This window comes from Heptranchias perlo, chromosome 8 (genome assembly GCF_035084215.1).
Source record: "Heptranchias perlo isolate sHepPer1 chromosome 8, sHepPer1.hap1, whole genome shotgun sequence".
NCBI classification, from domain to species: Eukaryota; Metazoa; Chordata; class Chondrichthyes; order Hexanchiformes; family Hexanchidae; genus Heptranchias; species Heptranchias perlo.
Window position 1 is genome coordinate 17,390,303 of NC_090332.1, and position 23,379 is coordinate 17,413,681.

General features: G+C 43.3%; 2 protein-coding genes across 2 annotated transcripts in view; both read left to right on the forward strand.

Annotated features, from left to right (window-relative positions):
* The window catches only part of LOC137324305 (NLR family CARD domain-containing protein 4-like), a 39,216-nt gene extending 20,731 nt beyond the window's left edge, over window positions 1-18,485 (forward strand). Inside the window, exons 4-10 of the mRNA XM_067988448.1 lie at window positions 5,956-6,216; window positions 8,496-10,508; window positions 11,113-11,205; window positions 14,143-14,313; window positions 14,728-14,820; window positions 15,278-15,445; window positions 18,081-18,485. Of these exons, the coding sequence (XP_067844549.1) occupies window positions 5,956-6,216; window positions 8,496-10,508; window positions 11,113-11,205; window positions 14,143-14,313; window positions 14,728-14,820; window positions 15,278-15,445; window positions 18,081-18,424 (3,143 nt within the window). The 3' untranslated portion in view covers window positions 18,425-18,485. The remainder of the gene's footprint in view (window positions 1-5,955; window positions 6,217-8,495; window positions 10,509-11,112; window positions 11,206-14,142; window positions 14,314-14,727; window positions 14,821-15,277; window positions 15,446-18,080) is intronic.
* A 2,761-nt stretch (window positions 18,486-21,246) lies between these two features.
* zgc:112001 (uncharacterized protein LOC550384 homolog) lies at window positions 21,247-22,251 on the forward strand. The gene has a single exon (XM_067988295.1). It carries the CDS (start codon window positions 21,247-21,249, stop codon window positions 22,120-22,122), a length of 876 nt encoding a protein of 291 aa, XP_067844396.1. The 3' UTR covers window positions 22,123-22,251.
* The last annotated feature ends 1,128 nt before the right edge of the window (window positions 22,252-23,379 follow it).

Sequence of the window (23,379 nt, forward strand, 5' to 3'; positions counted from 1 at the left end):
TGATACAACCCAATGCAGATCCTGATACAACCCAACCCAGATCCTAGTACAATCCAACACAGATCCTGATATAACCCAACCCAGATCCTGATACAACCCAATCCAGGTCCTAGTACAATCCAACACAGATCCTGATACAACCCAACACTGGATGTTTTTGAGAAGCTTGCACAATTTCCTATTTGACAGTATCTTTATTGCCTTAATACTATTTCTGGTCACGTGCATTCAGGGAAATAGTTGCGCCTTTCGGATCAGATCGCAATTGCCGCACGAACAGAGAGGGGCGAAAGGAAGAGGGAATCCGACCCGGCATAGCGCTGGCTACAGAGTGACTGCAACCGCAGCCCCAACACCTCTGCACCGCAGAAATAACAGCGAGCAGCAGACCAAGTGAGAGCAGCTTCCGTACTCACTCTCCTTCACTCCAACTTCACCCACTTTCTGATTCTTCTCTTTCTGCTTGTCCTTTTTGACTCTTGCCCTCAATTTTCTTAGACCACATTCTGCGTTTATTGGATCTGAAACCAACAAGTCAATTAAATAAATAAAACGCCTTTGACTTTAAGCCCCGCCGTTTTACAGTCGGGAGGAAGTATCTGGGTGACACTTAATGGTAAATTCACTCGGGCTGACAGAAAGTACCGCAGCTCCCCCCACAGTATCTCGCTGTGCATTCGCGAAATCAGCGCCCCAGAGTGCCATCGCAGAATCCCCATCATCAACATCTGGGGTCACCATTGACCAGAAACTTAACTGGACCAGCCATATAAATACTGTGGCTACAAGAGCAGGTCAGAGGCTGGGTATTCTGCAGCCAGTGACTCACCTCCTGACTCCCCAAAGCCTTTCCATCTTTTTTTTATTCGTTCACGGGATGTGGGCGTTGCTGGCAAGGCCGGCATTTATTGCCCATCCCTAGTGAGACTTTTTTACAACTGAGTGGCTTGCTAGGCCATTTCAGAGGGCAATTAAGAATCAACCACATTGCTGTGGGTCTGGAGTCACATATAGGCCAGACCAGGTAAGGACAGCAGGTTTCCTTCCCTAAAGGACATTAGTGAACCAGATGGGTTTTTACGACAATCTGGTAGTTTCATGGCTATTATTACTGATACTAGTATTTTAATTCCAGATTTTTTATTTAATTGAACTTAAATTCGCCAGCCGCCGTGGTGGGATTTGAACTCGTGACTCTGGATTTTAGTCCAGGCCTCTGGATTACTAGCCCAGTAACATAACCACTACGCTACTGTACCCCTTACAAGGCACAAGTCAGGAGTGTGACTTGCCTGGGTGAGTGCAGCTCCAACAACACTCAAGAAGCTGAACACCATCCAGGATAAAGCAGTCCGCTTGATAAGCACCCCATCCACTACCTTAAACATTCACTCCCTCCACCACTGGCGCACCGTGGCTGCAGTGTGTACCACCCACAGGATTCACTGCAGCAACTCGCCAAGGCTTCTTCGACAGCACCTCCCAAACCTGCGACCTCTATCGCCTAGAAGGGCAAAGGCAGCAGGCGCATGGTAACAACACCACCTGCATGTTCCCCTCCAAGTCACACACCATCCGGACTTGGAAATATATCACCATTCATCATTGCTGGGTCAAAATCCTGGAACTCCCTACCAACAGCACTGTGAGAGAACCTTCACCACACGGACTGCAGTAGTTCAAGAAGGCGGCTCACCACCACCTTCTCAAGGGCAATTAGCGATGGGCAATAAATGCTGGCCTTGCCAGAAACGCCCACATCCCACGAATGAATAAAAGAAATACGCCACTGAGGTTTTCCTTTCTCCTCTGTGTTGTGACAGAGCAGGGCCCTGGGCAGGGATATAAGTCCCTGTGTCCTTATAACTTCACTGGTGGGGACTGACCTCCCCCCTCCCCCCAGCTGTTTTAGGTAAAATGTCGATTCTGCCAATCAAGGAAATTCCATCCCAGAGGGCTGGAACAGGTTGCAAAGACAAATAGGTGCAAGGAATTAAGGAATTTAAACATGAGGATGAGAATTTTAAATTAGACGCATTGGGCAACCGAGAGCCCATGCAGGCCAGCGAGGACAGGAGTCAGGGGCGAGCAGAACTTGATGGTGGGCAGCAGATTTTGGTTGAGCTGAAGTTTACAGAACATGGACGGTGGGAGACCGGCCAAGGGAGCATTGGACTCATTACCAGCAATGTGTCCAGATCTGCTGCAAAATGATGTATACGGAGTGTGGCAAATACATTATTCGAAAGGGCATCAACATGCCATGGACTTGGATTCGCAATGTGAGACGGCTCTTGACTTTTTACTGTTTGGCTGACTTTCTTGGGGTATCATCGATGGAGCCCAATACTGCTATAAGGGACCCTTTAATTGATGCAGCACCATATATCAATAGAAAGGGACTCCATGCAATTAACGTTCAACTTGTCTGTGATCATCTGTGCTACAACATGCGTTTTTATGCCTGGTTCTCACAATGCCTTCGTTCTAAGGCAGTATAGTGTGCTAACCATATTTCAGGATCCTGCCTGTACATTTGGCTGGTTGTATGGGGCCAGGGATAGCCTCTTCAGCAGTATCTGATGACCCCTGTGCACATTCCAAAGCACAATGCTGAAGAGAGGTACAGTGAGTCTAACTCTTGTATTTAATGTATTTACCTTAAATATCTGGAGTTAACCCTGATTGTGCACACGCAATGCACCTCAGCCCCCTTCCCCCAATATTTCACACAAGTTGCTGCCCTCGATTGTAGTACCCCTATTGCCACATTGATTGAGATCAGCTAACTGAACAGAGATCAAGAATTAACATGGAAGCGTCTGGTCTTTATGGCTTAACAGTGCATTTACCAACTGAGCAATCCAGGGAGCCAAGTGAAGCTTGCTATTGAGAATCATCAAGATCCTGAAACTCCAACATTTTAATTCAAGAACGAAACTGGTGATCATGTGCTCTTGATGGTTAATTGATAACAAGTTACATTGTGTTACTTATAAACATATTTGTTTTATATTTCAGAAATAGCTCTTCTGTCAAGGTTTCTTCAAATCATCAGTAGTTCTTCAGTGACTATATGACACCAGTAAATATCTATAAGTAGGACTGTTAGTATAATATTATCTCTTTGCTGGTGGGAACCCTATGTTTTTAACTTTCTCCACTCCCTCTATGCACTCATAACACTTTATGTCCAGGACAGCCTTCTCAAAGGATCTCAGGAATAGCAGATCGTTCTCTGGTGTTCCCTCCTGTTAATGACTCACTGTGGGCTGAGAGAAAAAACGTAATGTGGGTTGGAGTGCTTCTGAGGAAGCATACAACAATCAGGTTAGTCAGGCATTCATGTATCTGAGTAGAGCCACAGGAAATGCTAGTTCAGCATCCTTTGGAAAGAGGAGCTCCGCTTGCAGTTATTTTTAAAAATTTGTTAATTCTAGGGATGTGGGGGTCGCTGGCAAGCCTGGCATTTATTGCCCATCCCTAGTTGCCATGAGGAGGTGGTGGTGTGCCTTCTTTTTGAACTGTTGCAGTTCATGTGGTGAAGGTGCTCCCTTTGTACCATGGTGCTACAAATGGTGTTATTCCTTGTAGCTGTTTGATGCAACTGAATGTCTTGCTAGGCCACTTCAGAGGGCGGTTAAAAGTCAACCATGTTGAGGTGGGACTGGAGTCACATATAGCCCAGACCTGGTAAGGATGGCAGGTTTCCTCCCCTAAAGGAAATTAGTGAAACAGTTGGGTTTTCACGACAATCCAACAGCTACCTGGTCACTTTTAGCTTTTTATTTCTAGATTTTTAAAACTGAATTGAAATTCTCAAACTGCCATGGTGGGATTTAAACACACATTCTCTGCATTATTGGTCCAGGCCTCTGGATTACTGGTCCAGTAGCATAACCACTACCCAACTGTAGACCAAAACAAGATAAGTTCACCTCTGCTAATGGTATGCTAAGGTGGGTCTTAGGACCTCAATTGCCACTTTGGACGTAGAGCACCTCCTAAGCAGCCTACCTGCCTGGAATCCCTTCATTGGTCCTCCTCCCCTCCAAACACTTCAGATAGGTGGACGCCTGTTGATAAACCCATTGATATCAGTAACTGTGCTGGGAGCAATAAAAAAATCAGAACTGTTGACCTAAAGGTTCATGAAAACCAAAGTGTAAGCAGAAAAAAATGAAGACAAACAGTTAAGAAATGGCTGAAATGCACTTAACATTAGTACAGCTGGGAATTTCCTCAGTGCTCCGCCCCGTAACTTTGCAGAAAGTGTGATGGAAATCCCGTTTCTGCGTGTAGGTGGGGTTTCCGCCGCATTTCCGGTGAAGTTATGGCGGCGCAGCAGGAGTACCTCTGAGGAAATTCCCAGCCTATGTCCTTTCCCAGACCTTCCATACATTTTCCACAGGCTAGCAACCCTGGATGCCCATTTCACGCGGGTGTACCATGCCATCCCCGCCCCAAATTAATATTTAAATGAGGTGGCTGCCTGTTTGAGGCGAATGTTTCCAATGTTGCTGATCCCTGCCTCCCCGATTCTAAACATGGAGCACAGAGGGCAGAGTTCCAGCAAAATGAACTACTGCCCATTATTCACTCCTGGCCACTCAAAGTATGCTGATAGAATAGGCTGCCGGAGTGGAAAATCTATACAGCAGCATGGGCCTGTACACAGCAGTTATCTTTCCCACCCTCATAGAGCATGAGAATTTTTAGGATCAGGAAAAGGCCATTAGGTTCAACAAACGTGTCTTTTTTGACAGATCATCCCCATCTGTTGACTGCTTACCAGATCACTTCAGCCTATTTCTCTCCAGAAACACAATGCTGCCGATTTTCACTTGTTACACCTGGCCTCAAGGGCCTCAAAATGGGGTCGGTAGCCTTACCGCCCTGTTAACTCCGGCAATGCGGCTGGCGCCATTTTGAAAGGGGCTTATCGCTGGCCGCCAAAAACGCCTGTCTGTTTCGAGCAGTAAGCCCCATTTAATATGCTAATGGAGATCGTAGGACCCCCAAATTGCCATTTTGGACATAGAGCACCTTCTATGCAGCCTACCTGCCTGGCATCCCTTCATTGGTCCTCCTCCCCTCCATACACTTAAGATAGGGGGATTCTGATGGGACATTTCAACAACTTAAGTTTTTTTTAAAGGCCCTTTTTATTGCCATTGGACTATTGGATCATCCAATACATAACATATGCATATTATAGATAACAGTGTTGTCATAGACAAAAGTTGTAGTGGTTGGTACTAATACATAACAGAAAAAAAAATCACACTTAATCCAGTGCACTTTTTGTGCGATACTCAATTCATCATCTCAAATTATCCCACCACCAGCGACAGATCTGTAACCACTGTATGTCGCCCTCGTATTATACAGCTAAAAATGCTCTTTCCGGACATAACCCAAGTTGGACAGACAACAGGGCTAAAATTCCACAGATATTCCACCCATCTACTGCTGTCGCTCCCAAGCAGTTTTGCTGTTTCCTTTAGAATCCATTAGAGTAACAGCAGGAAACTGATGGAGCTCCTGCAGAATTTCACCCCCAACATCTTCCTTCAAGAGAATATAGTTCTCTTGTAAACATTTTACACACCCTCCATTATGAATCATAGAATCTTACAGCACAGAAGGAGGTCATTCGGCCCATCATGCCTGTGTCGGCTCTTTGAAAGAGCTATCCAATTAGTCCCCCTTATGCTTTACTGAAATGCTAGTGACATCACTGGATACATGTCTATAGTAAATGTTCACATTGAACATAAGATTCAGCCTGACAAAAGTAGTTAATAGCAATTTCTAAAAGAACATGCTTCTTTTAATGACACTGTAATAGCTGCTGTCACCGATGATACTGTCCATCACCTATAAATAACTGAACTGTCCATTTATCTGGAATCCTCTCTAACCTCGTGCTTATCCTTGTCAATCATTTTTCAGTGGATTTCATTCGAGACAATCGTTCTGAACTCGTCCAACGAATGGGAAGACAGGTAATCAACCAGGTGATTGATGAACTTTACAGCAAAAATGTTCTGAACATTGAAGAGAAAGATTTGATTTTGGGAACAGTGCTGTCTCAAGAGAAAGCTAGATTGATTCTTGGGTACATCGAGAACAAGGGGACAGCCGCATGTCACCTCTTTTTGAACTACCTCAAACGCTATGACCAATATCTCTTTGAGGACCTGAAATGGACAAGTGAGTGAGAGCATGATCTACACATTAAAATGAGCAGTAATCTTTCCCAAGTTTCAGTTCTAGTATTTTTATATCTATTATTATTGTAGCTGCCTACCGATTATTTTTTCTGTTTATATATTCCAATTCTTTTTCCAGCTCCTCAAACCTACTTTTGGCCATTAATTTTCTTCGCATGCCTGTTTTTCCATCCACTAGCTGGTTCCCCTACTGACAACAGCCTTTCCCACTCCCACTCCTGTCACTTCAACTCCAAAGAGCTCTATAGCCTTTGTCTTTCCCGTTCCTATAAATGCCTCTGATCAGCTGAAAGCTTTTTCTTATAATAACAAAAATTATCATAAAAATCCTGTTCAAATAATCAACTGGATTTTTATTTTGGCTTGCTGCCCATGCTAATCCCCACCATGAGGCAGCATGAACACTGCAGGAGATCAAAAATCATTACTGGAACAAAGGCGGCTGAGCACTATTATAATGAGTGCTATACTTGCGTATATGCTTGATTATTGCTGGAGGGCTCTATGCCACTAGACTCAGCATGGAGCATTGACCAATTGTATAGATCTCCTGTAATCTCCGACTACTGACCATTAATTTCAGGTTGCCGACACAAAATCTACCTTTCGATCATAATCCATCAGCCATCCTCAGATTACTTTTCAAACTCAGACTTGTCTCGCTGTACTCCTCTCCTGTACAGCCTCTGTTGTTTCTTCACCTCTCTTAGCCCCAAAACCTCATTTTCTCCCCCATCCTCTCTATTACCTCAGATGCAGGCTACTCTCCCTCTCACACCACCTGTTTCCCTTCAAAATATCTGCTTCCTTGTTTACGAGTCCCTTATCCACAACCTCATTGCGGAAGAGTGTGCCAACACCCTGGGGTCTTACGTATTGATGGAAATTCTTCCCCCTCATAGACCCTCAAATATCCTTTCTGATGTCCATGCTCAGTCTCTGTAGCGAGCAACTCCTTATTTCAGTGATGTCAACCTTCATTGTAACTCCCCTTCCTCTACCTTTGGTGACTTTTTTGTCCTCTTTACTGCCTTCAATCTGATTATTAAACAGGACCTCGAGACCTCTGAGATCTCACCCCACTTGCTCATCTCCCTCCTTCTACACATCCGGACAGACCAAACTTCATCTTCTTTTACTTTTTTCTTATGGAAGGAACTACTCCCTTACTCCTTCTCCATGCTTTTAAATTCCAATCTTCCCTTTCTTTGATCTCCTCCATAACTGCCTTGCCACAGCTTTTAATGCCCTCAGCCTTGCTAAATTTCAGATCGTCTGAGGTCGCAATCAGATCAGCCATGATCTTATCAAATGGCAGAGCAGGCTCGAGGGGCCGAATGGCCTACTCCTGCTCTTAATTCGTATGTTCATATAGGTTATAGTAGGTAGACGGGAAAGTAGGGTTGAGGTCACAATCAGATCAGCCATGGTCTTATCAAATGGCAGAGCAGGCTTGAGGGGCCGAATGGCCTACTCCTGCTCTTAATTCGTATGTTCGTATGCCCGTTACTTCCCCAGTACAACCACCAGCTCCATCATATCCAGTGCATTTGCCATACTGTGAGCAACGTCTGTGTCCTATTTGACCCTGAGCTGAACTTCTGACACCACATCCTCTCCATCACAAAGACCACCTCCTTCCACCACCGTAACAAATCCATGCCCATCTTTCCCACAACTCCATGTTTGAACTCCCCAGTCAGGTTTCCGCCCCTGCCACAGTACTGAAATAGCCCTAATCGAAGTCACAAATGACATCCTATGTGACGGTGACCATGGTGCACTATCTCTTCTCATCCTTCTCGACCTGTCTGCAGCCTTTGACACACCTGACTACACCATCCTCATCTAATGCCTCTCCTCCGTTGTCCAGTTGAGTGGGACTGCCCTCGCCTGGTTCCACCCTTATGTATCCAGTTGTAGCCAGAGAATATCCTGCAATGGTTTTTCTTCCCGCCCCCGCACCATTACAGGCATGGGATCCTCCCTACCTAATCTTCCCTTATGTGGAAAATTTGCTCCTCCAAATTCAAGCCTTTTCCTAATCCTCTGTAATACTAATGTCCATCTGACAATTTGCACCAGAAATGCATTCTTTTTGACTTCGCTACAACTATAGACAAGAAGCGATCTTCATGAATATATGTACAGTGTCACTACACATAGAAAGTCATTCTTCCCTTGTTGTCGTATAATGTGCTCTAACTAAGTGCACAGTAAGTAATACTTTAATTGTTTTCTTCTGTTTTGTCTATGAAGGTAAAATAACCAACGTCAAGAAATACGAAGAAAAGGACGTAGAAACGATTGCAGAAGATTTAAGGAACCTTTATCTATCTTCAGCTTTTCAAAAGTTTCATCCCCTTGGTGAGGAAATAGACATAATTTTTGATTTAGAAACCACATTCTCTGATGCTGTGTTTTGGAAGAAAAACACAAACAACCACACGATAGGCCAACTAATGTTCCAGGACCTTCTGGGTGAACTGAAGAACCTCACTGTGATTGAAGGCGAAGCTGGCAAAGGCAAAACAACTCTTCTGAAGAGGATCGCATCTCTGTGGGCTTCTGGGAAACAACCCTCACTGAATCATTTTAAATTGGTTTTCTTTATTAGCCTCAGGAGTATGCGGAAGGGACTGTATGAAAGCATCTGTGAACAGTTGCTTAGGGAACCATACAGCCTGGACAGTTTGACGTTCATGAAAACCATAGAGTACCTGGAACGAAATGTGCTCTTCTGTTTGGATGGTTATGATGAGTTTAAGCCCCAGGACTACCCTGAGACCTCCAGGCTGTTCACAAAGAATGCCCAGTACAAGCACATGGTGGTTTTGACAACACGGACCGAGTCCCTAAGCCAGGTTCGAAGCTATGCCGATCTCTTAGTGAAAATAGGAGACCTGAGTTACGGCAGTGCTCAAATGCTGATTCAAAATGTACTGGAGGAATCCTTGGCCAACAGTTTGTTGACCCAACTTGAGCAATCAAGCATTATGAAAGAAATGATGAAGACTCCACTCTTTGTAGTGATCGCGTGTGCCATTCGAATGGGAGACAATGGCTTCATTCCAAAGACACAAACAGCACTGTTCCATACCTTGCACAAGCTGATGATCGATAAAAACCACTACAAAACCAGGGACTTGCCAGAAGAACATATAATCGAGAGCGTAAAGCATTGCGGAGACTTGGCTTTGGATGGAATCTTTGAGCCCAAGTTTGATTTTTATATAGAAGACTTGTCTTCTCAAAGAGAGGAAAGGTTGCTGTTGGCTGCAGGCCTCCTGAATAAATATTCTTCCCAAAGACTTAAGCCAGTTTACAGGTTCTTCCACAAATCGTTTCAGGAGTACATAGCAGGCAGGAGATTACATGAACTGGTGACATCTAGCTCAATGACAGAGGTTTCCAAAGGGCAAGTATACTTACAGAAAGTAAATACTATCTCTGACATCACCTTCAAATACCAGAATCTACTTCTGTACACATGTGGATCATCCAAAGATGCAGCAGCTGAAATAATCAAGCACATTGCAGGTGTTAGGGACCATGGAACACTTTCACAATTTCTGGATGAGAACCAGGGGACTGTGAATGTAGAAACACAGATGCAAAGTTCAGAGGAAGTGGAGAAGCTTAAACTCATAAACATGAACACTCTTGTTGAATGTGGACTGAACTTTGTCTATGAAAGTCGTTCTGAATCTGCCCTAGCTACAGAGTTCGAGGCCTTTCTTCAGGGCAAAACACTCCACATTAATTCCCATTATATACCAGATTATCTCTTCTACTTCTTTGAACATTTGCCCAACTGTTTCAGGGCTTTAGGTCTCATTCAGCTTGAGTTTTTTGGAAACTCCTCGCCTTCAAATGGAAAGGAAATCAAGAAACCTGAGAGTGACATCCAAATGCAACCCGTAACTCAGGCCCTAATACCTGAGCCTGCCATCAAACTCTTTTATGAAACGCCGTGGAATCAGACCTTTAACACATTGCAGGTCACTTTGAGAGATTTTCCGGGCTTGAAGCCAAAGGAGATCAAGTGCATTGGCAAAATCTGTTGCTCTGCTTTGTCTCTAAGACTATATATAAGTAAGAGTGCAGGGATCACGGGAAAACTCCATAAAATTCTGAATACTTGTGCACGGAACGTTCAGGATCTTGTTATTGAATCCACACCATTAACTGAGGAAGATGAACAGCAGATAGTGAAGATGTCCCAGTTAAAGACGTTGCACTTGAATGATCTCCGGTCGGAACAGATAGACGGTAAGCCAGCAAACAGATTCGTTTTGCTCCAGTTTTCTCCATTCCTCTCCTGAAGATGTTGACACATGCCTGGATATGGTTCCATGAGTGCTAGCCACCCTCTGGTTCCTTCCAAAGTAGCCATTCTTCATGTGTAAACTTAGACAGTGATTGTCAGTAGGCTTTTCGACTATGGGACATCCTCCCCTACCCCAATGTCCACTTAAGAGCACTTTCCAGCAGGGGTCTGATAGTAGTCAGGTATTGGATAGTAATCAGGAGCAGGAACTCTGGATACATTTTCCCCTTTATAACTGGGTGATGCAGAAGATGTAGAAACATCTGTTGTGCAAAATGCAACCTGCAATGTTGTTTTCTCGATATCAGACAATATAAGTACCATTGTGAAACAATTGGCTGAAAAGTGCAGCAGTAATTGATTAAGCATATGTAACTTTGATGTTATTCCTGTGATCTTTGATGTTAATGGTTGATTGGTGCATCTTAGATGTGATTTGTGTATAATAAAGGCAACACATATGAAGTAACACTGGGGCACAAAGTGTCCCCACCATCTGAAATATTTCTGAACTTTATTACTCTTTCTTCCCATTTTCTCTTTCAGGAGGATTCATTGACGGGATGCATTGCTTGAAGAACATTGAAAAGCTGGTACTAGAAAATGTGAAAATGAATGACACTGATGTTAAAAAAATAGGTATTGCCACACCTGCTTAATCATACAATTGTTCCTAGTTGTCTAGCGGATTATCTTGTGGTTAACCTGTCCACTAGTTTTAGTGCTTTGTTGACTCAGTTTTGCAATGCAGTAGCACAAGCAATTTTTATTTTAGTAACTTGTTGCTCAAACCATTAATTTATTTGACACAAAGGTGATGAACCACAACAGAATTAGTCAGCAAATCTATTATGATCCTGTTTTACATGCAGTGGATATTACAGCAATTGTCATTCAACATTTCAAAGGGTAGCAATATCGGGACACTTTGCTTATCAATGAGTCAGTTAGCTTCATGTACATAGCTGATATCAATACTGTTTTAGAAAGAGGCACAGAATCAAGAATAATGATGTTTGTCAATATATTAATTATTGACTGAAATCTTAGTTGATGCAGGTTAAACCAGTATTGATTCCACTCAATCAAATAGAACAATTTGAATTGTCAAATAATTCCTGCAGTTCCTTCCGCATAGAATGCATTAGTGATTTAAAAGATATTTCAGAATGAAGTAATTGTAAATATTTTTCAACTGAATTGTTCTGACAAGATCTGGTGTATAAAATAGTTTTATGAATCACTTTAAAGAAGATCTAATTGGCCAAGGGAGCTGTTGGATAAATAATTAAAGTTACTTGAATGTTAGCACATTGCACTGAACTACAAAGACTATTGCCTGTAATTTCCCTAGAGGTTCTCACAATCTACTGCTGTAACTTTGACAGAAGGCAGCGGAACCCTCGGAGAAATGACTTAAACTGCTAAAAAAGGCTGTTTAAAATGTTTTCCCAGGGTTTCCACCGAAATTATAGTGGGAGTTTGGGAGAACCCCGTAGAAATTCTCCCCCATGTGATAAGAAGATAATTGCTAGGGCCTGAAATTATACCCTGAGACATTAGCATAAGAACACTGTTCAACTGACAAGTCTTCTCTCTGCTACTTTAGTGGACGTGTTAAACCGTTTATGGACACATCAAGTGTCCTTACACTAATGTCTCACATCATCATTTCAGGGCCATAGTTATTAAAGTACCCCCATCCTACACTGTCTGACCATGACTGCCACATCAGAGTTGCTGCCTTGATTTGTGATGTGCAGAGACTGTCTTTATAGCACTGGATGTGCATTTGTTTTAATCCAGCATTACTGCAGGTTTTTATATTTAAACAGTTTCAGTATTTTTCTTATTGTGCTGATCAAAGTGAAAGGTATTATTTCTGGGGAGTGGAACACCTTTTAACTTCTTGCACGCAGCAGGAACAAGTACTCACAGGCCAAGTACAGTGGAGACAGCTGCAGAGTAGTGCGATCTTTACTCTACTCAAACAATGTGCCTTAGCCTCAGCTTCAGAAGGAGCATCCCTTACTCCAACAGCAATTTTTCATCAACCTTCCTTATGTGTTATACTGGCATTGAATCTGGATACTTGGATTTTCTTACTGAATTTGCATCCATCCTGATGTAAGTTTAGTGTGAAACTCTTATAATACAGCAGCCAACTCGTACTGCAGTTCAGCTGATCGACCTCCACTGAGACCTGTGTCAGTAGACGCTCAGTGCTAGAGCAAAGTTGTGTCAGCTCCAGGATAGCATTATACCTCATAAGCTAAGGTACAGACTTTCCACCCGCCCTTGAGCCAGTTGATTCAGAGTGAGAGGTAGATTCAGAATGTCTGTGGCTGCATGGAGTAAGCCGCATATATTGGGTATTTTAGTTTTCTCTGAAATTTGAAGTGTTGCTTTGCATGCATGAATCAAAAGTTTTGCTTGAAATCAGAGTACCACTATGTAGATTAAATGCAAGATAAGAATGTAAGAAAACATGGATCCTGAAAAGGGCATTCAGCTCATCCAGCTCTATCCTGGACTATACCCCATCCAATTAATTTCTGGAGGTAAAGTGCTCCCTGTTCCCAAACATTATCAAGTAAAAGTCTAGAATATCTCCACATTTCCATTGTTCAGCCTTTGACTGGAGCTCCACAGACAACAACCCTTCCCCTGTCCCGACAGCACAGTCACCATGGTGTAATTTTACCTCTCGATGATAGGATAAAATGGGCGATATCGGATCGGCCACCAGTTATACACCTCTCTCGATTTTCCTTTTCATTGAAATCGGGTTGTATAAAGGGCAGTCGATCTGATGTCGCCCGTTTGACACTATCACCAACAGCAAAAATTACCCACCTATCTACGTCCGATGGAGTATTTGATCATTTCAATTTATAATCTATCTCCCCCAGCTTATTTACCTAGCTAACATAAGGCCGATTTTAACCCATTTCACCCGGCGGACAACGGGTGGGCGGGCAGTTAAAATCGCCTGGGGGACTTACCGGCTGAGCACCCGCTGTCTTTCTGCAGGTTCCTATTTTAACCTGCTCATTCTAAACAGGGGAGAGGGACACCCACCAGAAGCTGGCGGGGTCCTTCTTTAAATATGCAGATCGGGCTCCGACAATGTCATCAAAATTGCCCGAGAGCAATTTTAACTGGAGGCCTGTGCAGTGAAGCCATTCCTTCCGATCCCAGCGACGGTCTCCTGCCACCCGACATTCCGCTCCTGCCTGCCAGCCAGCTGCCGCTTCACCGTTTCGGGTGGGAGACTAACGGGGTCAAAATCTCCCAGGCCCTGTGCTGCTGAGGTTGGGTTGGTTTGCCATCCGCCTCGGCCTCCGCCTAGTACTACTCCCTCCCCATGTTAAAATCGGGGCTTATAAGTCAGGCAGTGGCCCCGGATGTGCCTTACTCTCAGCAGCCCTTGAAGAATATGACCAGTGCGTGCAAATTTGAAGATTTAGTGCCGGTGCTGAATTATGGACAGTTTTTATGGTAGTCTAATGTCTGCTGAAACTAAAAGGTTAATCCTCCCTAACTTATTTCCTTTTTTCTTTTTTTAAATACAAGCTGAAAGCCTGAAGAACTTCAGCAGTCTCTCAGTGTTCCATCTAGCCCAGCTGACAGGTCTTGGCAGTGGAATTGAGCAACTTGTAGAGGAAGTAAGCAGTGGTATCTGCAACCTCAAAGAAATTAAACTGGCCAGCTGCTGCCTGACAGGAAGAGCCGTCACAACACTTGGTATATAATTCCTTTTATTGTGTTTCTCATTCTATTTCTGTTAATATTTGAATGTTCACATTCAAGCAGTAAGTCCTAATGACGTCTTCAAGGGAGGCTGGCTTGGAGGAGTTGCTGAGACTTTCACTCCAATTTTGTCCTTTCAGTCCTTCCTTCCTTAAGTTGACACCTCCTGCTAGGCAGCAGCAGCATTCTCACTGCCAGGTCCAAGTGATCATTCTTCACGTTAACTTGGGCAGCGAAGGGCAGACTTTCCTCTGGAGTTACGCTGGCTCCCTGGCATAATTCCTGTAGGCAGCGCAGTAAAATGGGCAGAGAACCATCTTGCCACCTCCCCACAATTTAAATTGTTCTCCTTTTGAAAAAGATATCCCCGTCTGCCTCAATTATTGCATTGTTTCTTTTAATTTACAGCTCAAAATCTCCACAACTTACAAAAATTGAAAGTACTTGATTTATCAGGAAATAACCTAGCAGAAGAAGCAAGCAGTGCAGTCAGTGAACTAGGTAAGCAAGACAATTAATTCATCACATTTCTAATTAGATGGCTGATCTCCCGTGGCATTGCTTACAAGTGGTCTGGGATCAGAGCATGGTTGCTAATTCAGATGGGTCCATGTTTAACCTGGCCTGTTTCTTTAAAGCCAATGCTCAGGTACTCCATGTGGGGAAGTGATCTAAATAGGTTCATACTGAGGTCAATTGGAGGCTTATTGCTGTGAGAAATTTCTGTAGATTGGCAGGTGCTTGTAAATCTCTGGCTCCTATCCTTGGAGAGAAGCAATGTCAGGAGAGCGAGCAGGAAATCATTGGCTTTCTTCCTTGCTATCTCTCCTTTTTTATACTTTTGACATTCCGAAGTTTGATGATCTGAAGTGTGAAGTCTGAAATATGGTGGACTCATGCAAAGCTTTTACAGATAGAATATTTGTAACAAAATCTAACTATTTTTTTCTTCCTGCAGTTGACCAACTAACAGTTGTCTCAGGTTTAAAGGTGCTGATGTTGCCTTTTGGACACAATGTCAATGGTTGCCTTGAAAAACTGACAATCCAGCTGAAAAGCTTAACAAATGTGACAAAGCTAGGGCTGCAGAAGTGGAGTCTGACTGACCTGGACCTTGACTTACTGGGTAAGTTAAATAAGCGGGACTATATAAACTTGCATGACAGATCTTCATGGTCTTAAGTGCTGTATATCGGGGTTTTCAGAAACAAAAGATAACCTTAAAGGGTAAAAGAACTAGTCAGGTCTGATTTCCAGGGCCTGCCTAATCATCATTTTGTCCACCTCCCAACAGGATTCTCCCTTATATTGGGAAGCCGACCTTTACAGGGATGGGTTGGGGGGGGGACAGAGGGTGTTAAAAATAGCTGCTTGAAAGTCTGGGGAACCAGCAGCACTGGAATAGTTCCCTACCTGTGGGGAAGCAAGCCATTCAGATGTATCAAACTGCTACCAGCGGTTCGCGAAGAAGGCTCACCACCACCTTCTCAGGGATGGGGAATTAGGGATGGGCAGTAAATGCCAGCCTTGACAATGATGCCCACATCCCGAGAGTGAATAAAGAAAAAAAATGGGTCAATGGCCTATCTATAACTATCTTGTGATCTTGTGATTTCATTACTGGCACTGATAAAACTAAACCAGCAACGAACATTCATGTAAAAAAGTTCAATTTGTTGCCAAATTATCTCTGTATCGATAGATCTGCTGTTCCTTCAGCACAATCACTAAAACTGTGGTATGTATAAAGAACAAAAATCGATGTAAAACAAGAAGCCTGTTGGGGAGTTTCTATTTCTCATCTGATGAAGGGACTACAATTAGCAAGTCAGTAAGTTCCTGATGAAACAGCAGGGTGAATTTTTGTTTCTTGTTGTTAGCTTATGAAATAAAAGAATGACCACTATCAAATGTATATAACTATCTGATCGTGAAATGCGTTGTGAATTAGTGTAAACTCACATGCAGAGTAAATGTCAAGACCATAGAGGAAGACTTTATAAACTGAGGACAAGGTAAACCTAATTACCTACTATGTCACTATTATAGTATAGTTAAAGTTAAAGGAAAATTTTACTGCTGGGCAGGAGGATACTTCAATCATTTGTTTTATTTTAATTAAAATGGGTGAATTCTGTGCTATTAAAGTGTAACAGTTGTAGAGAATGAAATACATAATTTTCATTTTGAGCACACAGGTTCCAAATCAAACATCCAGATTCCAGGTAAAACACCTTCACCATTAATTTCTGTGGGGTCTCCCAATTGACAGCCATAATCACTGGGAGACCCATGGAAGCCCTGGAGAAATAGCGTAAACACTGTTTACACTATTTCTCCAAGGCCTTCCCCCACCATTTCTCCAAGGCCTTCCCCCACCATTTCTCCAAGGCCTTCCCCCACCATTTCTCCAAGACCTTCCCCCACCATTTCTCCAAGGCCTTCCCCCACCATTTCTCCAAGGCCTTCCCCCACCATTTCTCCAAGGCCTTCCTCCACCATTTCTCCAAGACCTTCCCCCACCATTTCTCCAAGGCCTTCCCCCACCATTTCTCCAAGACCTTTCTTCACCATTTCTCCAAGGCCTTCCCCCACCATTTCTCCAAGGCCTTCCTCCACCATTTCTCCAAGGCCTTCCTCCACCATTTCTCCAAGGCCTTCCCCCACCATTTCTCCAAGACCTTTCTTCACCATTTCTCCAAGGCCTTCCCCCACCATTTCTCCAAGGCCTTCCCCCACTATTTCTCCAAGGCCTTCCTTCACCATTTCTCCAAGACCTTTCTTCACCATTTCTCCAAGACCTTTCTTCACCATTTCTCCAAGGCCTTCCCCCACCATTTCTCCAAGGCCTTCCCCCACTATTTCTCCAAGGCCTTCCTTCACCATTTCTCCAAGACCTTTCTTCACCATTTCTCCAAGGCCTTCCCCCACCATTTCTCCAAGGCCTTTCTTCACCATTTCTCCAAGGCCTTCCCCCACCATTTCTCCAAGGCCTTCCCCCACCATTTCTCCAAGGCCTTCCCCCACCATTTCTCCAAGGCCTTCCCCCACCATTTCTCCAAGGCCTTCCCCCACCATTTCTCCAAGACCTCCTTCCAACCTTCCTCCAATGTTCCGCCAGACGATTGGGAAAATCCCCACAGAAATTTTTTTCCAACAATGGGAGAGATCAGAAAATTGTTTACAATTAAAAAAAATTACATTTTCAAGTAAAAAAAAACTAATTAGGGGAGGGGGAAGAATATAGCTGTCCGAATGAAGCACTTGTGTCCTGGTCTTCGTTTGGCACAAATGTCGAAATGGAAATGGTGTTCTATCTTTGCACCATCTACTAATTTAAATACTATTTCAAAATTACTTTAAGTTCCTTGTTTAATGTGTGGAATTTATATTATTCCTGCTCCCTACCATAAGGAATTTTCCAAAAACTTTTAGTGTAGAAATAAGAATTCTGTAATATTTTAAAGAAGCATATAAAAATGGGAGAATATAGGTCTCTAACCATTCTCTTCATCCAAAATCACGTCTGGCTTACCGAAATAGGCCAATTAGCATCATAAGAATAGATATGTTAAGGATTTGGGTACGATCCTTCAACAGAACTGACCAGCTCTTTTGAAGGATCCATCCAAATGGTAACCTATCTTTTTCTTTTAAGGGCTAATCAACCTGCTGTTTGTTCGCAGCATTTTCTATTTTGACTTCAGATTCCTAGCGGAAATTTCATTTTACCTACCACTTGTTGAATTTCTTTTCCTCAGCTTCCCTGGTAATCAGTGAACATCTGGAAAGCCTTCAGTGTTTGGACCTGGCAGAGAATTCAGTGACCAACAAAGGCTGGATAGCATTTTTTGGGGCCCTGAGGTCCAGAGAACCAGTCGGGCTTTTCAAGTTGACATTCTTAGATTTTAGCAGCCAGGTGGAATTATATCCCGAAGCATTCATGGTGAAAGAGTTTGTTCAGTGGATAGTAAAGCTCCGTTTCATCCAGGAAGTCGTACTAATGAAATGGATGTTCGACGAATATGACATGAAAATGATTAAGAATGCAAAAACAACCCAAAAAAGAGAATTTCAGTTAAGGCTTACAGAAACATGCACGTGAAGAGCAACTCATGAACAGGAAGTGGATTTAAAGCATCTGTCAATTTTGTTATGTTTTAAAAGTAATTTATTTAAAACATATTTTTTCACTGATTAAAATGCCTGTTTTTATTATGGGATAATTTAAATAAGTTATAGGTTCTTAGTGGGACTTACGCACAGGCCTATGAATGCTGACAATGTTTCACTCCCACATTGGGCACATGATAGGCCTCAGGTAGCTATGGCCTGATGCATATCAGTACATCTGATACTCGCCTGTGCAATATCAACCCCATAATGATCAGAGGAAATCATCCCATTTACAGAGATCTCCAAATGGCAAAGGGAAATTTAAAATCCATTCTTGTAGAGTTCCTGTTTCCTGCCTTAAGAAATTTCCCCAAAATGTCAGTGTAGAAATAAGAATTCTGTGTATATTTTTAAAAATCAGATCTACTGCACTCTGTTCTGAAGAAGGATGGCTGGAGCCAGTGGACATTGGGGATCGACTGTACGAGAAGAGATGGGACCAATTGTAGAATAATGGGGAAAACTGCGTGAATAAGCATATAGGCGAGTAAAATCTCCTCGGGTCTCGAGACACACACACGCAGACTGGCGGATCCGCACTGCCAGGTTAAAAATATGATGAAATGTGAAACAGGGAGAGGCAGCACCAAGGTGAGACTGTAGAGAGCTGAGGGCCATTGACTGTGCGCTCCAGACAGGGGGCCTCACCGATCGGAAATGTGCGTTTGTAAGTCGGTCCTCGGGTACCAACGAGCCGGAGAGTGCAGCGAGGTACAGGAGAATTGGGAAAGTGGAGAGCGCTGCAAGACTGCAGGGAGAGTCATGACCAGCAATAGAAGAGCCAGTGGCGCACTCCTGGGGCAGCTCCTGAAGATAACAAAGCACACCATCACTTTGGGGTAGAGTTTCTGCCTTGGGCACAATCGGCATTTGGGCGCAAGTTGCACCCAAAAATTGCCCCAGCGGGGTTTCATTCTGAGTTTCCACTAAAATGCATTGACATAATCACAAATGTAAAATCTTCCATGAATCCAACACCTTAACTTTCTTTGCAATAAAAAATATTCATTGATGTATTTAAGAGTGGTAACCTGTTGCAGTTTTATTGATACAGCTGAAAATGGGTTTATCACAAAAAATAAACATTTTTACCAGTGTCTAGTCCTCCACCTGTGAGTAACCTGATTTTAAATAATTGAAAAAACTATACTGAACCATTTACTACTTTCATTGGTGTACATTAGTCAGTTTCTTAGTAAATTAAATATTTTTAATATTTTAAAACGTGCCTACTAGTGCCTGTGCACCTAATAAAACGAGCTTAATTTGAAGACCCTCATCGAACGGCCGCAAGCAGGTGCAGTCAGTGGAAACTCGCCAGTTTCATTATTTTGTTTTGGGGGGGGGGGTGCAGTTTTGTGGGCAGGGCCAGCTTCAGCGAGATGATGTATGAGCCAGCACAGAAAATCACGGAAACTAGAATTACACTGGACGTAATTTACGCCCAGTGTAAATCAAAATTCTGCGATGTTTTGCGCTGATTCGGCCGGATTGCACTGAAAAAGCCAGCGTAACCTAGCAGAAACTCTACCCCATATGCCCTGTTGACACTCATCCTAACCATTCTTTTTCCTACTCAGTCCAACCGTGTTGGTGTCCTGACCTTGACGTTTCACCTAGGTTTCTCAGTTAAAAAAAAAGTTAACCTCACAGGTAGAACTATGACATGTTATAATCCTTGCACTGTGCGTTCAAACAGAAATATCTTTGTAGCTTTTTTACTATTATTGTGAAAATCCCGGTAAAGTACCAAGTGATGTCAGTGTAACATTGTGATATTTCAGCGGGAAGAAGATTTCCCGTTGCAGCGGTGTGTATCTCTCTGCACCAGCGGTACAAACAGCACCAGTCAAGCAGCAACTCACGATTTACTTTAAAACTGGCACCTGGCCAGCGGTGTCATTTCCTTTTGTTGCATCACTTTATCCATGTTTAATTTCACGGACCATTTCCCTTTAATAATTTCTCGTCCTATCTCCTGTATATCTAGCTGTACGACCTGTCTCTGCATTTTAACATTCACTTAATTTCCCTCTTCCCCCCCCCCTTCTTAATTCTCTCGTTCTTTTGTTTGTTTGTTGTCCTTCCCTCACTGTCCTCTTTTTTTTCTCCCCCCCCCCCCAGTTTTTCTGCATTATGCTGTCTCTTTCTGTGCCGGCTACACGGTGCCACTTTCGCCTCCCTTTGTCTTTTTATTCCTACCCTCCTTGCCTTCTCGACCGCTCTGTCCGCCGCGCTGCCGTTTGCATTCTCAGCCTCGCCGCCCCGGGCTGTCCCGGTGCCACTGACAGATCGCAAAGGCGGGAGAGAGAGAGCCGCGGGCACCCGCTGCGCGCTGCCGACCAGCACAGCCACTGGCACAGAGCTGCACTCGACCACTGCTAACGAGCCCCCTCTCGGTCAGGCTCGGATGGTGCCCTACCATGATCGTCTGTTCCAATGCGTCTCTTTGAATCAGCGCTGGAAATAGCGGGGTTTGCTTTGCTTTGCTTTTCCGATTTGAGGAAGAAAAGGAAGGTGTTCAAATGAGAAAAAGGGAGGAAAGCCTGATCCAGCGGGCTTTGCCGAAGAGGTTGAACTGAGGAGTGCTGTTGCTTGCGTTCACAAATACTGCAGTGAAAATGCATGGGACAGGTTTGACCTTCGGGTTCGTGTAGGATTCAAATTAAAGGGGGGGAAACAGAGGGCGAAACAAGACAATCTGAAATTCCCTTCGTGTGGACAACTTTAGCTGGTTTATTTCCTTGTATGATGTGCAGCAACTCTCCTTTCAGCCAGGACGATCAAAGACAATGTAAATTTCTATCTTATATGTTCTACCAGGCAGTGAGAGACCGCAAGCCTGTGTGGATGCTAGAGGACATGAGGACTATGGAGTCATTTTACTGGGAAGAGAATACCAGCCTACGTACTTACTCACCTTCAGAAGCCCTCTTGTATGCAGTGGTGCATAATCATCTCCCCTATGCCCAGTACTTGTTGTCCCATTACCCGGACGAGGCACTGGAGGTACCTGGAGATCGTTTCTGCTGTTGCCCATCATCTGCCCCTCATCTCGCCATGGCAGTCAGGTACGACCGCCAGGACATATTGGGTCTGATCCTCAAAATTGCCAATCAACTCCCTGGCTTTAAGTCCTACATCAACAGGAAGGGTTGTTTCCATATAGAAGATGGGAAGACGCCTTTACTTTTAGCATGTGAGCTCCTGAGAGCAGAGACTGTTCTAATGTTGCTCGGCAGCGGTGCTTCACCCAAGATTGTAGACAGCAAAGGGTTAACTCCTCTGGATGTCATCTTAGAGCAACTCCGGGTGTCAAAGATCAACGTGGAGTCCAAAAAGCTATGCATCGATCATCTGCTGCTCTTTATGTCAAATCTCCAGTTTAAGATGAAAAGAGCTTTAGAAGACAACCCGACTGAATGGAATGGGCTTTTGGGAGAAGAGAAATACAACTACCTCTGTGGGAAAGCACCCGCCACTTTATTCCTCATGTCTATGAGAGGCATTTTAAAATGCCTTCCTCCATCGAGATTCCCAGCAAGCATTAAAGAATTGCCCATACCGCAGTCCTTAAAGCCCCTACCTCTAGAACAATCGACAATGCGTTCTGTGGACCTCCTATAGCATTTCTCAAGACTGTTCTAATTTTCCCCAGAAGGGGATTGTTGAACGTGAATGAATTGTTGCTACAGGAGCATGCTGTTGCGTCAAATACAAAATAGTCCTGAAGATAATGCATGGTGTGTAATACTTTTTGATACCTTTTGTAGCTTGGTCATCCAATAACATATTTAATTCTACTGACGTGGAAACAGATCAAAAGCATTACAAAGTTAGCTAACAGCTTAACATACTAAAAATGTGTTTTTTAAATATGGTGTACAGAGAATGCAGAACAAAATTGCAAACCTTGTTATACTCGGCTGTTTAAATGACAAATTGCCATGAACACATTCCGAGAAGAAAATTGCAATTCAATTCTAACTAATTGCATGCATAACAGAATAGGTCCATATAGCAGCTGAATGCAAGCTCTACATTTCTGCACATATGGCAATTGGATTCTGGTTATAGATACCGTATTGTATTTCTGCCATCACATAGGCCGTGAGTTGATAAAACGTTGACTGAGGCTTAAGTGCATAGTGAATGGAAAAATGCGTGAGGATTAATTTTGGCAGAGAATGTTGGGTAACGTAATAAGGTATTAACAAAACGGGGAGAAAAGAAACACATTGACGGGCAACTATCCCAGTATTTTTTTAAAAGCTTCATTTTCGGATATGCAGACGTCACCTTCAGTCCCCGAACACATCCTGCTGTAATACAGTATATGTGTGTATGTGAAAAGTATGGGCGGGGTTGAGCCAGTGAGTAGCATCTCCATAGTGAACATTCCTAGACATGGACCCATCGGTCGATAAACTAAGTACAGTAGAGAAACACTAGTACAATGTGAGGACGATCATTATTTTTAGCTGAGAAAATAATGTAAGATGAATAAACTTACAACATGGTGCATTTAACAGATTTTTATTTTATAAAACTTTTAATCATGTATTTTTGTTTATTAAATGTAAAATAAGTGCATTTAAGTATTTATTGCAACAGTACGGCAGTGTTGGCCAATAGATTAATCACTAGTCACATGTGGCTAATTGTGAATCCAGATGTGGCTAATTGTATTTCTGATTACTAAAGAAAAAACGAGCATTGTAAAACCGTCATTGGCTATGTGATTTTAACACTCAGTCATATGAGGTATGCATTTGTACTTTAACCTTTCTGTGCGTTTGTTGGTGAAATGGTAAGATGGAAAGCAGAGTGTGCGAATGTTTTTTGATCCTTGTGACTGTTTTACTTCCTTGGTCACTGATTGGT